Source organism: Chrysemys picta, chromosome 2, assembly GCF_011386835.1.
Source record: "Chrysemys picta bellii isolate R12L10 chromosome 2, ASM1138683v2, whole genome shotgun sequence".
Lineage (NCBI taxonomy): Eukaryota > Metazoa > Chordata > Testudines > Emydidae > Chrysemys > Chrysemys picta.
The window spans coordinates 164,930,125-164,948,536 of NC_088792.1; the positions used below are offsets into that span (position 1 = coordinate 164,930,125).

Sequence of the window (18,412 nt, forward strand, 5' to 3'; positions counted from 1 at the left end):
TAAGAGATGGGAACATTAAGCTGTGCAAACAAGTGGTTCTTGGGCTAAATCCTGAGACGTTTTGAGTAGAGATTGCATTTTTCGGACTGTGGGCCTTTAAAAAAAAAATCCTTTTGTGTTGATCCCAAAATTGGCAGGGGGAGGGGGGGGTAATGCATTTCAGGTTGAATGAAATGTTGTGTTTGACCCAAACCAAAATGTTCCATGTTTATTTTTAAGATAGATTTACAGTAAATTTTGGAATGAAAAGTCACTTAGAGTCGGAAAATCAAATGTTTTATTTTGAAAATGTCACCAAAAAAAATTTGATTTTTTTTGAGAAGGACATTTTTTGATTATAAAATTCAGCAAAAGTGACTCAGAGCAATCAAATCTGCTTTTTGGGGGAAAATGTTTTGGGCAAAAAGTTTTACTCGGATTTAGTACTGAGCGCTTGAATTTCCTACAGATTTTATAAGGAGTTTCAGATGCCCAGCACCTCTGTGTCTGCCCTGTTAAGTGTGAAAGATACAGGCCCCTTGAATGAACTGCCAAAAGAAATGGTGGAAGTACTCTTACTGCAGATATTCAGGAACAGGATAGTTAAAACATTACTGGGAATAATATAGCAAGTACTCCGTCAAATAAGCTAGGGGGGTCAGACCAGATGACCCAAGTCAGCCCTTTTTTACCTTTCTGTCTCTGATTCTGTGAAGACAGTGCACCATACTATAGACAAGGGGGAAATTTCACTGTCTTATGGAACGCATGCTGAATCACCATCACTAACAGGCCATAGAAGCATACTCGTGAATAATTATTTTGCTGTGTTCCTAAAATCTATTTACTAAATTTACTCCTATTATGGGTTTTGTCTCTGTGCGCTTCATTGTGGAAAACTATTATATTAAATAAAATTAAACAGTGTGCTAAACTAAAACTGTTTTTAAAATTAAAGCAGGCTAATCTAGCAACAGAAAACCCAGTAATGTACAGACTTTCAGATTTCCCCCCTTACTTTCAAAGCCATTTTAATGTCTGCATTAGGAAAAAGAGCAAGATGGACTATGGGGAGAGATTTTCGTTTCTGATGCTTACTCCTGTTAGGTCAGCATGGTTTTGCTGCAGCAGACCTGCTGCCAGATTCTGACACCATCACTAAAATCACATAGCACCTTACTCTCTGAGTAGCAATCAATGGGACTGCTATTGAAAAAACATTCTACTCAACTTAAGTGAGGATGTCAGAATCTTGGCTCTTTGTTTCTATACTGTGATTAGTCTATTTGATGTGTCCTTTATCATCACTGAACACTGAACATTGTGTTCAAAGCATCTTTGTCTATGCTGTGTTGTGTGTGATGCTTCATTATGTTAATTTATATTGTATTCAAATAAGTTGCAGCATATTGTTTTGCGCTGCACTAAAAAACAGATTTTATTTGCACACTTTGGAAATACTCTAATTGTAGGGGAAATCTGGTGGAAGGAGATTGCCTTTGTATTCTGCTTACAAAACAGACACATTTGATATGCTTCATTTTAACATGCTGTTAGACAATAGGCCTGACATTTTCAAACTTGGATACCTAAAGTTAGCCACTGAAATTCATACTCAGGCACCCAAAATAAGTGGCATTATTTTTCAAAATGGCTGAGCAACTTTAGTTTCCATTTGACTCCAGTGGAAGTTTTGCCTAAGTAAGGACTGCCCCAGGCTTTGAAGGATGGGGAATAAAATGTGAAATATAATATAATGAATTAATATATATACACATACATACACACGTGTGTGTGTATACCTAATATAAATGTGTTTTATCTTTTTTTGGAATTAGTTTTTGTATTCAAATATATTTAAAATTGGACTAATCAATTCCAGTTTGTGCCAGAAACCTACTACCAACTGCTGCTGAGCCAAAATGCAGGAGCCCCATGCAGAAAGGAATGTTTCCAAAGTAAACTCTGAAGCAGGTTAGAATTTAGATTCATAAAGTGTTTTTCTGTCCTCTAGGGCTAAATTATGAATTTATGTGGTGTGGAGTACTAGCAAAGGGGAGGACTCTGCTCCAATACAGCAGAGAGGGAGACATTTTGTTATTGGTGTAATATTTCCAAGTGCCCCTAGACAGCATGGTGTCTTTCTATCCTGTTGCAAAGGTATTTCTTGAATGGTCCTGTTGTTGTTGTTGGATGGGGTATGACTCAGATGCCTCTCTCAGACATGAGTGATTAGCACTGCAGGCAGTGGTAACTGATCCCAACCATTGCAATCTCCAGCATCTGCAGCCCAGTAATGGCTGTTCCCTGCATGGTTACATTGCATTGGGAATAGGTAAATTGCTCCTTACACTCTCACCCCTCTGGCATATATCTTCCCATGAATAAACTTAATTGGAACCATTATTTGAAACACCTTGTGAAACAATGGGTTAGCTAGTTGAAGTGCAGTTATTATATAAGGAAAACCATATTTGTTATGATGCTGATAACAGGTCACAATCTTGGACCTTAAAATGTGTCTATAGTGCAAGAGAAAATATTAGCCAGAACAATTAATCTGTCCCTTACTATTTTCAGAGTACCTATGGGATTTTTACCTGTGTATCAATCAGAAAGGGAGAGAAGGAACCTTGATTTAACATCTTATCCAAAGGACGGCATTGCTAACAGTGCAGAACGTATCCCCTAGTATCCCCCTGCAGTGTCAGCATTAGATGTGAGCGAAAAGTAAAAGGGAGGAAAATGGATACATCAAACAATTTCTGAGTATAACTATGATAAAAGCACTTTTAACATGAATGTAAAGATCTGAGCTAGTCACCTGCAGAAACACTTTCTCTTTTATATGCAGAAATAATTGGAAATAAAATGGACTCAATAAGATATCCACACAAATGGTATTACAATATATTATATGGGGGAGATAAAGAGGGAAACCACACATTTGCCATCAATCATGGTTGGAAATTTGTACACTTGCTAGGATTGAATCTATCTTAGTATGTGAGGACCTCACAGTCTGCATTGTATTAATCCTCACAACACTGCTGTGAGTTAGGGAAGTTCTATCGGAAGCTGAGGCGCAGAGAGGGTAAGTGGCTTGCCCAAGTTTACACAGGACATCTGTAGTGAAGCAGGGACTTGAACTCTAGTCTCCCAAATTCTAAGCTAGTTCCCTGACCTTTGGAACAGATTACAAATGCCATTTAAACACACTGGAAAGGAAGGGTTACAAAGTTATATTTTTCTCACATCCTTCTGGTTCCATGGAATAAGTTATTAGGGGAAAGTTTTCATCATAGCACAAAGTGATATAACTAAGTGCCTCTCACTAATATCAGCTGGGATGTGCTGATGAGCACCTAATTCCCTGGGCACTTCTTTGAAATCTACCCTGCTTTATGGGCATGACACCTGGTTATTACTTACCATACTTCAACTCCTGTGTCCCCTCACCTACTAAGCTGTTAGCATCACCTCCTACAGGTGGCTTAGAGATTCTGAGTTTCAGGTCTGAATGACTTGGATTAGTTAGAACCAGTGATTTGAATCTCAGGAGTGTCGACTTGGCCCTTTATCTTACTGAGGGATATAGAATGGGCACTGTGCACTGTGTTCTTTTAAATAAGATGTTATAAAAACTAAGGTCCTGTACTTGTGTGCACATTAAAGTTCCCATATTATTTTTGGGAGATGAGGGTTTACTCCAATATTACTAGCCAAGTTCCATCCCCCCTCCTCTGCTGTACTAGTTTTCCATATGGTTGCTGTCTTTCTACATCAGAGATGCTTGCAATCCAATGGTGGGTGAAATGATTCATGTTTATATAAAATTAGTAAAGTTCTATAAGAGGAAAGGTGCCACAGAAATGAAATATATTATTTTAATATTATATATGTGTTATATGTTGGGGTGTATGTGTATATATATATTTGTTAGAAGTAGAGCTATGCAATAATAATCATACCCCCAAAGAAACTGGTAAAATTATTACTAGTACTCTTTGGTACCAGATAGAAAAAAAAATACTTGGGTCATTTTTGGTCAATTTCACCCTCAAGGAAAATCAGTTTTCAGACAGAAAATAGGCAATTGCCATTTTTTTCACTTTCTAAAGCTCTTATCTGTCTGTCTATCGAGTTGCAAGTAAAGGTCAGATTTGAACATACTGTAACTTCTTCTGCCACTTGGTCTCAATCCAAATCTTACACAGAGATCTTTACTAAAATGAAGGCTTGCTGGCAGGAGAGGGAGTGACTCTTGCACAATGGTGGTAAAGGTTAATCAAAGAAAATAGCAAATATATTAAATAAATATCAAAGATGTACATAAAAATCAAAGAAAATCAATAGAAATTAATCACGTTCAGCTAAATGCTCTAGTTTCCTTTTGGGAATGTAAATACTAGTTAAAGGGATAAGTACAAGAAAGGGGTAAAGAAGCATTTATTGTATAAGGGTTTGTCTTCACCACGGGGAGATCAACGCTGCTGCAATAGATGCAGCAGATATCGATTTAGGGGTCTAGTTAAGACCCACTAAATCAACAGTAGAGCGCTCTCCGGTCAACCCTGGTTTTCCAGCTCTCTGAGGCTACGTCTACACTACCCGCCTGAATCGGCCGGTAGAAATCGATCTCTCGGGAATCGAATTATCGCGTCTCATCGGGACGCGACATTCGATCCCTGAATCGACGCTTGTACTCCACCAAGCGCCGTCGATGGGGGAGCCGCAGAGGTCGATTTGCCGCCGTCCTCACAGTGGGGTAAGTCGGCTCTGATATGTCGAATTCAGCTACGCTATTCGCGAAGCTGAATTTGCGTATCTTAAATCGACCCCCCCCCCCGTAGCGAGGACGTAGCCTGAGAAGACTAAAGGAAGTCAACCGGAGAGCGTCTCCTGTCAATGGAGCGCAGTGAAGACTCTGGGGTAAGTCGATCTAAGCTACGTCGACTCCAGCTACATTATTTACATAGCAGGAGTAGAGTAATTTAGGTCAATTTTCCACTGTAGTGAAGACAAGCCCTAAGTCTCTACCCCCAAAACCTGCAAAAGTTCCTGTATGTGAAAAGTGCATAGTCAGTGCTCGACCAATTTGAGCTTCTGTGGCTTCCCAAGCTATCAATATATGTCCAGACAGTTATGTGATTGGTCTGTGAATGTAAGTGTTATATAATTTGAGAGCCATGACCTCAGGCCCTTGCATGTGTCAGTAGTTCCTTGGGATGCGATAATTTGGGAATTGTTGTAAATCTACCTTCTCGTGGGTTTTCCCATGTGTGGCATGATCTGTCTCCTAATGTCCCCAAATCCTCCATTTTTATATCATGTAGTGTGTCTAATTATTGTAGCTCAAAAGCCCTCTTGGTGTTTCAGTAGGAAAAAAAGATAGGCATAAGTGTACATAAAATCTGTACAAAGAATTAAGACCTTGTCCGTACTATCAAATCCATGCAGGAGGATCTTTGCACCTGCACAATATCCCACTAAATTCAATGGAAAAGAGTCTGTCTGCACAGAACCTACAGGATCAAAGCCCGAGGCTATAAGCTCCTTATGGCAGAGACATGTCATTTTGTCAGTAAAGCGCTATTCACATTGCATATGTCACTGTATAAATTATTTAAAATAATTATAATTCAGGAAGAAATAAGCATAATTTGAGAATACAAATGGGACTAGAGAAGTGAATAATAAGGCCTCAGTGGATTTTTCCCAGTAAAATGAAAAAACATAACCTGAAAAATGGATATTTTCCCAACTAAGAATATTCTTCATCAAATTTAGTACATAATATTAGCAATGAGTCCCACATAAATTACTGATGAACATGAAGTATTAGGTTATTTTGTGGAAAGAGTTACCCCTAGAGCTGTATCAATACTAAAAAGTACTCAGATCCCTGGAAAAAAAACACATTTTACTTGTTTTGCACATTTATGAAAATGGAAATATTTTGCTTTCTTACCTTGATTTTTTTTTTAAATATTGAGCACAGAACTGTCATTTTGCTTCAAATATTTTTCTGTGAAAATGTTAAAATTTCTCTCTAAGAAAGATTTGTATAATGAATACTAAAGATTCCTTAATTTAAAAAACAGAAAAAAATTAAATATACATATATTACATACACACAATTGAGGAAACTACAGATTTTGACACTATATAGTGGATCTGAAACTCATTTAAAGTTGCAAATACCAACTGAAACCTAATTCTCACAAAATGGGTCATAGTACTGTACAAAATATTCTATGTATAGTATCTATACTATGCGTTGTGAGTGTTTGGCGTGCAAAGGCTATATCTGACAAGAGAATGCAGTATATCACTGTTGAAAAAATCACTGTTTGTTGGCTCTCTGGTTGCTTTTCTTTTCATGCTAACTCAAAGCTAAGCACACTTTAATTTACCCTTTAACCAGAGCATATTTTGTCAACTAACACTCCCAGATTCTTTATGTAATAGAAGCGGGTTTTGTAGAGCATAACAAGGCCATGAGGCTCATCCTTATTCTTTGCCCTCATCTGAGTCGGGGGAAAAAGTGTTCCATGTAGCATAAAAATATAAATATTCCTTGATGGAATTTCAAAGATAAGATGCATTCCTATGCTAAATTTTACACAAATCCTTAAATTAATTCTTATTGACAATTAAGCAAACTCAGAAATAGAAAACATGAGGTTTATCATATGCAAAGTCTGTTGTCACTGTAGCTTTTCCTGTAAGAGTTTCAGATGTGAAATAACCAGTGTCCTCTGAGTTATCGGTAGCTATGATGACACAATGCAGAAGAAAGCTGATGAGAATACTCTGAAGCAAACATTTCAGTGTAGTCTCATTGAAAGCCATTAGGGTGAATGGTATTTAGGCTTTGTCTACACTGGCAAGTGAAAGACAAAACTTTTGTCATTCAGAGGTGTTAAAAAACCACCCTCCTGAAAGACAAAAGGTTTGCCTACAAAAAGCGACGTTGTAAACAGCGCTTTGTCCACAGGAGCACTCTCCTGCCAACAAAGCTAACGCCTCTTGTTGGGGATGGAATTGTTTGTTGGCAGGAGAGTTCTCTCCTGCCGACAAATGGGCTACACTGTGCGCCTTTTAGAGGCACAGCTGTAGCAGCACAGCCGTGTCGCTAAAAGCTTCGTAGTGTAGACATAAAGTCTGTCTTTCCAAGGAGGTTATGAAGTGGTGAACAGTGATAATACTATTTTTAAAACAATCATCCCTCCTGTTTATCTGAGTGTGGGTGTGGCTGTAGCACATGCGTGTAAAGAGAGAGAGCACACAGCCCTCAGTTGCATCTGTTCAATCTGACTGAAACTAGGGGTTGACGGATAAATGAATGCGGTTTGACTTTATATTACACCTATTCTTATTATGAAAATGAAGCCAATTTGAAGATTAAAAAACTATATTGTGAAGGATGTTTACCAACTGTATATTGGAGATTGGTGAATGAGGGAAGACTAGAAAACCTTTCCTGCTGACATTAATGGGGCAGGTAGAGAAGTGTGCAATATTGACCCAGTTCAAGACAGATTTCTTTCCAACCACTTTACTGCTTCTACTACTAACTTGTCTTTTCACAACTTCCTTCAAATTTAACACTTTCTTTTAAAACTTCAGAAAAGTCACTTTCATGCTGGCCTTTCCTTTGATAAACATAACTTTTATCTGTGATCGTGAAAGGTAAGAGATAGTAGACTAGATATAAATATATACACCAGTATAACATACATTTTACCTTTTCCTTTATAGATTGTTCCTGAAAAGTCTCAGTTGAAATGATGTTGCTGGGTTTATTTTCAGTTTATCAATGTGTATTTAATAAACCCTTTGATTATTCAGGTTGGAAGGTACTACAGATTTTTTAAAATCTTTGGATGCTTCACATGATACTTTTCTTGTAATATTTCCATTTTCCAATGTAGTGCAAAGAATAATCACCTCCTTCTATGTAGGAGCTGAATACTTCATCCTAAAAAGGACAACATCAGTCCTTTGTGTCCTTTGGATATAGGAATTGCCATACGAGATCAGGCAATTGTTCCTTCCAGTCTGGTGTACTATCTCTGACAGCAGCCAGTAGTCAGTGGTTCAGAGCAAGGTGCAAAAATCCCCATAATGGACAACTACAGAATACATGTCCTTAGGGGAAGTTTCTTTCCAGCACCTATAAGCCACTGGTGCCCAGTGGATTCCACAGTTTAATTCTAATCTGTTCAAATAAATATATATTCCTCTTATCCTTTACGTTTCTTCCTTTCAATTTATGTTTCCTTAGCTTTTGTATTATGAGAAAGGTTAAATAGCATCACTCAATTTGTCTCCTCTAAGTCATTCATTATTTCATATACATTCAGCATCTACTATATAAACTGAACAGTCCTAGTGTGAAGTCCTGTCCCCATTGGAGAAACAATCTTTTCAGTTTCTCTACATGTAGAAGTATCTCCAAGCCTCTGATCATTTTCATCACCCATCTCTGAATTCTCCTTTCTGCAGTAGTCTCTACTGAGACTGGCTGATCAGAATAGAATATTCCAGGGATGAAATCATGGCCCTATTGAAATCAATGGAAAAACTCCCTTTGACTTCCTTGCGACCAAAAATTAATCCTTATTGTTTTGACAACCATTGATTTATAGTGTGATTATGATAAATTTTTCAGAGCTTCGGTTTTCATTTTCTGTCCCATTACTTATGTATCCAAGCATTTTGTTTTGATTTGCCTTTACCGAAACTGGCTAGCTTGTCCCTATTGCATCATGTTAGACTAGTTGTTTTATAACTCTTTTAAATTCTTGTTTGAACACATTTACATAGTACTGGAGGAAGACTCACTGGTCTGTAATTCCTATACTCCATCCGAATACTATTTAAAAATATAGTTACAACACTTATTGCCCTCCAGTCCTTCAGTATAGAAGTTGATTTCAATGTGAAATTGCTCTTTGAGTTTATGTTTTTGGCTAACTTACTCATTTATAAAATGTACCTCTGTGATGATCTCATCTTGTTCCTCCTCCATATCAGCTATATTTTCTATCCTCCTCTTTACTATCTGAGGCAGAGTTACCTTAGTAATATTGGCATCCCTAACTGATCTCTGTCTGACTTGAGTGTTCCTTGATAGTTGGTGTTTTCCCCCCACTTCTTAGTTTACACAACCATTTCCCCTCAAAACGTTAGCATTATCTCTGCCACAAAGTTCCCAGATCAGTGCCTGATAAATTCAAACATCATCTTCTCACCAATACACTGTGACTTTGAATTTGGCTGTATACTTGGAACCAGACACATTTCAAAGAAAGCTACAGCAGAGGCCCTGGACTTCAGCCTACTTTCTAATCTAAATTTAGCTTTCAAGACTTCTCTTCTACACTTCTCTAATTCACTGATATCCAGGATGTACTACAGCTAGTTGAGATATTGAATGTGAGGCATAAATTAACTCGAATGTATATGGATAATACAAATAGTTTTGCTGTGATTATGACAAATGTTATTTCAAGAAAAAAATGGATTGGTCTGCATAGAGAGAGAAAAAAGGAAAGAATATAAGTGACCAGTAAATCCTAGACATTGAATTGCAAAGAGGTCATTCCTACTTAAATGGTATTTCCATAATGCACTGGTTACTCTGTTCAGCTCATATGCAATATAGACCCTAGCCATATAGGTGGGATCTGTGCCATTTCTAGTTGCACAGCCAGTTTTCATGTATTCATGTATTAACATACCTTCTATATTTTGGCTATGCTTTCTGTCATTATCCCTTGTTTGTTTGCTTTTTCTTATGTCTTTTCTGTCTGTGCGCTATTAATTGGCTTAAATTTATGTAACTTGATTTAACGAGATAGGAACATAGGACTGGAAGGGACTTCTGGGGTCCTCAAGATCAGTCTCGTGCCATCTCAGACAACCACATCATATAATCCCATTCATAAATTTATTAAGCTCCATTTTAAAACAAGTTATACTGTTTGCCCCCACTACAGCTACCGGCTACCGGGAGGCTGTTCCAGAATCTCACTCCTCTGATGGTTAGAACCTTCTAATTTCCAGCCTAAATGTATTCATGGACAGTTTATACTCATTTGTTCTTATGCCAGCTTAGTCCTTTAGCTTAAATAGTTCCTTTCCCTCCCTGGTGCTTACCTGCATGATGTTTTTATGGAAAGCAATCATCATCCCTTTCAGCCTTGTTTTTGCTAAGCTAAACAACCCAAGTTCTTTCAAAAGCTTCATTACTTTCACACCTAATATGCTATTCACTGAATGGTTTTCATGATCTCCACATAGCCTGCTGACAGTATTTTGAATGATCAAATTCCATACTGTCACAGCCTGTCTAAATCTCACAAGTGTACTCCAGTCTCCTGGAAAGCATATCCCATCTAAGGAAGTGTACCCATTCAACCCACATTGGTCCTTTCTCAATCTGCCATCTGCTTTCTGAGCAAGCGGAATAGAGAAAACTGTTCTAAGTTGTGCTTTGCCTAGGGTGTTTCTGTTCAGTCTCTTCAGAATCTGGCCTCTGTCTGTACATCCCATCAATCAGCTCTGGCCTCAAGATGCTGTACAGTAGTGGGGCTCTAAGGGCCAGGGTCTGTTTTACACCAGTCATACATGTATGTCATTTGGACACAAGTCAAGTGGTCAGGCATTCTGCACAATAAACTGTCTGTTTTCAACTGATTTTACTTCTGTCTACAAACAACTAATTAAGCAACCTACTACCCTTACTGCCAAACTCACCTGTGCTCATTCTGTCAGAGCCACTCTCTGAGCTCTAGCTACTGTAGCCATATACATTCACCACCATAGTCTCTGGACATTTCATTGGCAGCAGCCTCCGCTGCCAAGAAACTGGATCCAATTCTGTTCTCTAACATTCCCTACTGACTCTAACAGGGCTGTATTGATGTACATGAGATCAGAACTGGGCACTTTGTTTTTGACGCCGAACTATTCCAGTGCAGTTCTTTCTTTAGAAATAAACTTTAAATGAAAACTATAGATACATTCTCAAAACCTTTTTCTTTACAGACTTTTATCAAAATAAACTTCACCTCACAATTTTAAATAATTCTGTTTAATCCCTATTTTCCATATCTCTTTAAGAGAACCATTATTTGTGTTCTTTATAGCTCATAAACTAATGCAGGAATTCCCCTTTCATGTCAACAAAATGAAGTGTGGTGTAATGTTTTCATACTTATGCTACTGCTGCCAAGGACAGTGGTGAGTTTCTTGACGTTATTTTGAGAACATATGTATCTGTCAGAAATGCGTATTGGTACTTTATTGTCACTCTCACCAATGCCATTTTGCAGAGCTGATACAGCAGATCATAACATTAAATCACAGTGATTAAGCAACAGATAAATCCACAACAAACAGTTGCCCCACTTTGCATGTGTGCTTTATATCCACCCATCTCTGTTAGAGAGACCATCTCTATTCGAGAAACAATTAGACTGTTAGGTAATTATGACAGCTTCTTATGAATGTTCATAGTGGCATGCTGGTCGATAATAGCTAAAGCATTACATTACACAAACAAAGAACAGAGAATTATTTTCCTTTGAGAACATATTCCTCACCCTACTACTTACAAGCACTTCATGTTTTGCTTTTCAATGCTGCCATTGTGAATAGCTGTAAAACATTTATTGCATTTAGAAAAATCTCCTTAGACTGAAATGGTCATTCTTTCTTTTATCCCTCCCCCCTCCCATATGTTTTATATCTCAAGAGAGACAGCCAGGTGGAATGTTTTTGTGGGGGTGGGAATGAGCAAAATGAGGTTGAGGTATTAATAAGAACACATTTTGATACATAAATGATTTCTTTACTTATATATTTATAGATTGTTTTGTGTAAAGATGCAGAAATGTCCAATTGATTGGAATGCTAATATTCCTATACAAACACTAGTTGGACATGTTACAGAAGTGGTATTTTGAAGTGTTGCAAAAGTAGCTGGTAGTAACTGATAAGACCATTGTGTGTACATTCCCATTTGGCTGTGACGAGTTTAAAACAGCCATACAGAAGCCCAGGGTGTGGAAAAAGGCATAAAAAGTGGATGAAAATGAAACAAATAAGCAAAACCAGGTTTCTGATCAGTAGTGATATGTTCCTGGCCACAGGAGTTATTGAATGGATAGTCACAGAAGCTTGTACTACTATTTAAATACACCAAATAATAACCTCTCAGTTCTCCTCAGGAGGAGTGACTTTTATTCTTGAATCCCCAAAAGCCCTTTTATAGTTTATATAAGGATAAGTTATACCTACCAACTCCAGACATTTCAGGAACACTGGCAGTGTACATGTCCTTTGTAAATTTTGGTTCATTGTCATTGATATCATGGATTTTAATGATAAATTCAGATTCCGGCTCCACTTGTCTCCCAGTCTTTCTGTCTATAGCCTTGGCACGTAGCACATACAGGGACTTTTCTTCTCTGTCCAATTTCTTTGCAGCATGAATATCTCCTGTATTTTCATCTATAATGAACAGACTGCCAGCCCCATCTCCTGTTAATATGTATTTTAAATTTCCATCTTCTTTATCTTGGTCAGTGTGTAGCTTCAGGGAGGTAGAAAAGAAGAATTCTATAAATATATGTATTGTTATTACAGACCAAATCATTCACCATATATGAATAAGTCTGTACAAATCTTGACTGTAATTGGGGTGAGCAGTGGTTATCTTCTGTCTCACTGTTGGAAAAATTACAAATTTGAGACTCAGTCACACATAAAATATCTCTAAACAAATTCATAAGGACACACGGGGATGTAGAAGATAATACAGTAACATTTATAATAACCCAATGATAATAAAAACGATGTGTCTTTCAACAGTCTGTCCAGAAACTCAGAAAAGTCTCCTTATTGAAGATAAGAGACATCTAAAAATCTCAAGTCCTTTTTGTAAGATAAAATAAGTATTTATGTGTAGAATAGAACCAGTTGCTTTATACCAGTGATAAACAGATCAGATTAGAGCTTTCTGAAATTCCCAAAAGCACATGTAAAAGTTCTAACTGAAGAACCTTACAGTTCTATTCCAATTTTTTCTTGAGGTTCATCTATCTCAGTTAATGATTTACTCCCTCCCCCCGCCCTCTGGTCTCCTCTATATACAAGAAACAATTTTCAAGAACACTAGGGGGTAAACTTTCAGAGCATTGCATGGAGTTTAGCAGCTCTCTTCCTGTTAAAATTAAAGGGATGCCACATGGCTACATTTTTTATTCTTATTCTTCTCATCCTTATAATTCAGCACACATGGAAATACATTTCCTTTTTAAGGACATCTGTGAGGTGTAATCAGCACAGTTTTCATCATCAAGAAATCCCAACTATGTTCCATCCTACTGGCATCTGACCAGGATTTGATAACTTGATGCGCCATGATATTATTTTGGTTAGACAAAGCCACATTAAAAGAAAGATTCCTTCTGTCCATTTTTAAACAGGCACTCATCAACCTAAAAAAAGCACTATGTGTTATAAGTAGGTGTTCTTCAAGATCAAGTTCCAGAAAATTTCCTCAATAGCATTTATTTTTCTGCTAGTATGTTCATGCTACCACTCTTGCTCTAATAGTTTCTATCGCTGCATCTTGTGCTGTTACATCTTCTTAAGACTCTGACTGGCTGGGTTCTTGCCAAAACGAGGAATAAAATATTAAATGCTAAAAGATGGAGTTACTGATATAAAGGGTCACTGTACTGAATTCTGCATTAAGTACCTATTTCCCTCCCCCCCCTTCCAAGGGCCAAAACCTGTTCATTTTACTCATACTATCAGTGTGGCCTTGTTTACTGTAGGACAACTAGATGAAATAGTTACGGTGTGAGGACAATGCTAATGCCACCTGTATCTGATCTATACTATACTTCAAACCACTGGTTGCACTACTGTAGTTAATGGCTACTAACATTCCTAAGGTTTACATGGGATAGAGTGAAATCTTCGCCCGACTAAAATCAATGAAAGTTTTACCATTGACATCCATTGGGCCAGGATTGCACCCATAGTGCCTGATCCTGCAATTACATCAAGGGAAGTATGATTCGGTCTGTATAATGGGACATCTTACATGAGCAAATCAAGCAGGACATGAGCTATAGTATAAATGTAGCATTGGCTCAATGGTGAAACCTATATATACACACAACATACAGTATCTCAAAATACCAATATGGTATTTGGACTTTGTGCCTGCGTACTGGCTCTTGCCGGTATGTCGGACCGGACCGGACCGAACCGGCTTACTTTCACCTCTGGAACTCCCACTGACTTCAAAAGGAGTTCTACCTGTGGAAGGCTTTCAAGTCAGGGATGAAATCCTGGCCCTATTAAAGTCTTGCTGTTGCCGTTGAATTTAGTGGAAACAGTATTTCACCCTAGGCTTTCATTAAGCTTACATGCTTTGTGCTTTTCAAATTATTATTTTCACTGTTATTTTTTTAGTTAAGGACAATTATTTTAATTACATCACTGATAAATCCTCAAGATCCTTAGGGCCAAATTCAACCCTGATATAAGTGAATGCAATCCCACTGAAATCAATAAACTCACTGAAGTCATTTCAATCTTCTGTGCTGCCCGGCTGCATCTGGCAATTATATCACCACGTCAATGCAAGCTTGAATTCTTATTCAAAGATCTAAATAGTAAGATTTTCTACGCAGTATATGCTCTTCATTTGAAGAGTCCTTTCAGCGTGGCTTAAACATTTTTTATCTGTATATGTTTTATCAAATAACTCTGCTTTCAGTCACTTTTTAAATAATTCAGATTAAAAAAAAGTTTGTACTGTATCTTGCCTTGTAAATGTTTTAAGTGAAGCTAGTAACAATAAAAACTCAAATTTACAAAATGCTTTTCATTACAGTCCTGTTCAAACAGGAAGTGATATACAATCTTGATACTGAAAGTTTGCTTCACCCACCTCCTGCATTGAATATCTGCAGCTGTTAAATTAGTGGACAATGACACTGTATAACAGCATATGAACTAGAGAATGCCCACTTTCATCTTCATATCTTCTATGTTGTTTTCTACCCTGGGAATCCACTCCTTTTGCCTGGGCACCACCCAACTCCCTCTAAAGTCAATGGAAAGTCAGAGTTGGATTTGGCCCATTGTTCTCCATGTGACTTTCCTGTCCTCATTCACATCCCTTCTTGACATACATTTCTTTCTTGACTCCTTTCTTTGATGATCCACCAGTGGTAAATTAATTTTTAATTAAAAACAAAAAACAAAATAGAAGGGACAGTGCATAGAGCCCACTTGATGTTTTGACCATCGGTCTTTGTAGAAAGTATATTGCACTGTTTTGCCTGTATCTAATTAAGACTGTAAGGCTCCTGGAGAAGGGATTGTTTTCCTCTATGTTTGCATAAAGCTCAACACATTGTTCACACTCAATAAATGCCAATTTGCCAAATTGAAACTGATGGACACCTGCATGGATTCTGATCCACTAATCCACCCATTTAGCGTCCTGGCAGACCTTGTGGTGTGGAGGTTGGGAGCTGGTGGGTCCTGTACTTCCAGAGTCCTTATCTTCTCAGCTACCTGCTTGGCAGGATACTGAGAAGTTGAAAAGCCCGGGAGCTCCAGTTACTAAAATCCTGAGGAGCCTGGAAATCCAGAGAACATGTGTCATTTTGGAAACATCAAAATGTTTCCGCCGTGGGAAGGTTTTAGTGTTCCTAAAATAAAATATTATGGACTTACAGATCCACACAAAAAAACGTTTTTAGAGGTTTGTACCAATTTGGAAAAACAAATTTTCCAAAAACATGACATTTTTGGGGAACTGGAAGTCTCTTTCCCAGGCAGCTCTACAAATAAAACATCCCTGTGAGACCGGATTGGGTATTTAAATAGAGAGAATGCAATTACCCAATTGCAGATTTTATTGATTTAATATTCCTCTTCTTGTAAAAAGTATCATGGAGTTTTTAATGGCCCGATGTGATCTGAATCTCAGCCTTACACCTTGCATAAAATACAGCACATCCAGTAACACTGGACTCTGCAACAGTATCACCACATCAGGGAGCAACGAAGTATTTTTTAGGGGTCTTCCATTCCACTCTTGAACCCTCCTTAGTAGATAAAATCTAAAGGGGGTCACAGCAGAACGTAATATGCAGGCAAAATATTAGTTTCTCGATCTTCAGGTGCTCTGTATAGATCATTATTGTGAGAATGCTAGCCTACTTATAGAGAAGGAAGAAATTTAGATAGTTTATACTTTGTATAAAAATCCATGGACTCTTGGATGATTACATTACACCTCAACTGAGAACCTTTTTGAGGAATGCTCCTCACTTTTTAAACTTTTCTTATGGAGCATAGGAACTTGATGCTAAAATTCAGAAACTCAGTGACATATTTCTAGGAAACAGTAAGATAGTTTTATTTTCAGTACAAAGCCCAAAAAGCAAAACAGTTTTACCTGGTTGTACATTTTATTTTTTATGTTTCTTATAGCTCTAATTATGAGCTGTTACATAATTTGTATAGTAGTTCCATAATTTTCCAACAGCATATTTTTCCATTGGAAAATGCCATTTTCTTGAAATATATATTTTTTGTGGGAATGTGTTAACTTCAACGATTTTGTTTAGAAAAAAAATAATTTGAAGAAGACGAAAATGTTCTATTTCAACCTTATCAGAATGGAATGTTTTGATTTTTCATTTCAAATGTGATTTTTTTTGAAATTTTTATTTAAATGTTGCATTTCAATACAATCAAAATGTTTCATTCTAATTTTGAATATTATAAAATATTGTTGAATAATCTATACTTTTTATTTTATATTATGCTATCTGAAATCTGAATGAAACATTTTGATTTTACTGAAATAGAATGTTTTGACCTGAAACAAACAGACACACAATTTGAACAATATATTTTGCAGGAATTTTTGTTTTGTTTTTTGCTTGTTTTTGTTTTCATTATAATTGCAAATGAAAACAAATTTGGAAATGTCAGAATTTCCGACAGAATAGAAATTCCCGATTTCAACCAGCTCTGTTTATTTTATGATTTAGCTCTTGGAAATATCACATGAAGTATTTACAACTAACTAAACTTTTCAATAGTCAAAAACATTATTTAAGGAAAGATGAAATGAAATTAACTATTCCTTTGCAAAAAGCCCATCTTAAAACAACTGGAGCATTCCAACTCCCCCCCCCTTTTAAACCTAATCCAATGTTCATGAAAGTTTTGGCCATCCTGGAGGGTAAAGTCCTCTATCTATTCTTTTATCACTTATAGCATTGACAGTGACTTTTAAAGTTTGCTCATGCTGCCTCTTCAATGTACTTTAACCTCTCCATAACAGTTAAGTATCCTTGACCTCCCCTCTGAAACTAGTCACAAAGCTGTCATTCTGTTTCAATAGTGATTTTGGTTTTAGAGACCACCTGCCCACTAGGAATTGTGTGGAGACAATCTGCTCATTTCATGTCGACTACCAGGCAGTATTTGATGTCCAGACATTACTGATTGTGGGCTATGTTTGAACTGGCAGCCTGTGATAAAAGGTTCCATATCCCGTTGGCATTGCTCTGTCAGTAACACTATTGGAAGTATAATCTGCAACACTATCACAACACAGTGCATCCTTGTTTTCTAGCAAATGTACAAATCTTTCTACTTGTATTAAAAACTGCAGGGAAATTAATTTGCCTATGATATAATACATAGGAAACTTGCAGTACGATAGTTTTAGACATTGTCATTGTGTTGTTTTTATTTAGCAGTTTTCTGGTTTCCTCACTGAAATAAAATACTTACTTTGTAAAATGGAGTAGTGGCACCATTATCATCTAAATGCAAAATGTACTGCATTATTTTTTTAGAGTGGTTGCATATAGTATTGCACATCTTTATAGCCAAATGAGTCTAGTTATAAATACAATTATACCAATGTCCTATAATTTAATTTTCACTAATCCACTATCACACTATTGCTTTTCTTCTACAAAAGTATTTAGAAATTTAAAATTTGAAATTGAAAATACTTCTACAACATTTCAAGATTCAGTTACGCCAAAAGAAGCCCACAGTGGGTCACATACAAATATGATTTGAAATATGTATGTGTTACAGACACAATATATTGTCAAGCTATTATTAAGATATGGATTTATTACTAAAACCAAGTAATAATAATAAGAAAATAATTAGCCCAATCCTCCTCCCATTTATGTCAACACGAGTAGTATTGAGCCCAAGGCAAATGTCATCCCAGATATACATGCGTATAATTCAGAAACTTTTGCAAATTTGGGAGTGTGTGGGATGTTCATAAAGAACAAACAAAAAAGGGTCCCTAATACATTCAAACTAGTATATATATTTTTAAGTAACT

General features: G+C 36.9%; 1 protein-coding gene across 2 annotated transcripts in view; it reads right to left on the reverse strand.

Moving 5' to 3' along the window:
- CDH9 (cadherin 9) overlaps positions 1 to 18,412 on the reverse strand; it is a 121,966-nt gene that overhangs the window by 43,233 nt on the left and 60,321 nt on the right. For both annotated transcript variants that reach the window (XM_008171912.4, XM_065584764.1), the window contains exon 3: positions 12,292 to 12,586. In XM_008171912.4, the coding sequence (XP_008170134.1) occupies positions 12,292 to 12,586 (295 nt within the window). The remainder of the gene's footprint in view (positions 1 to 12,291; positions 12,587 to 18,412) is intronic.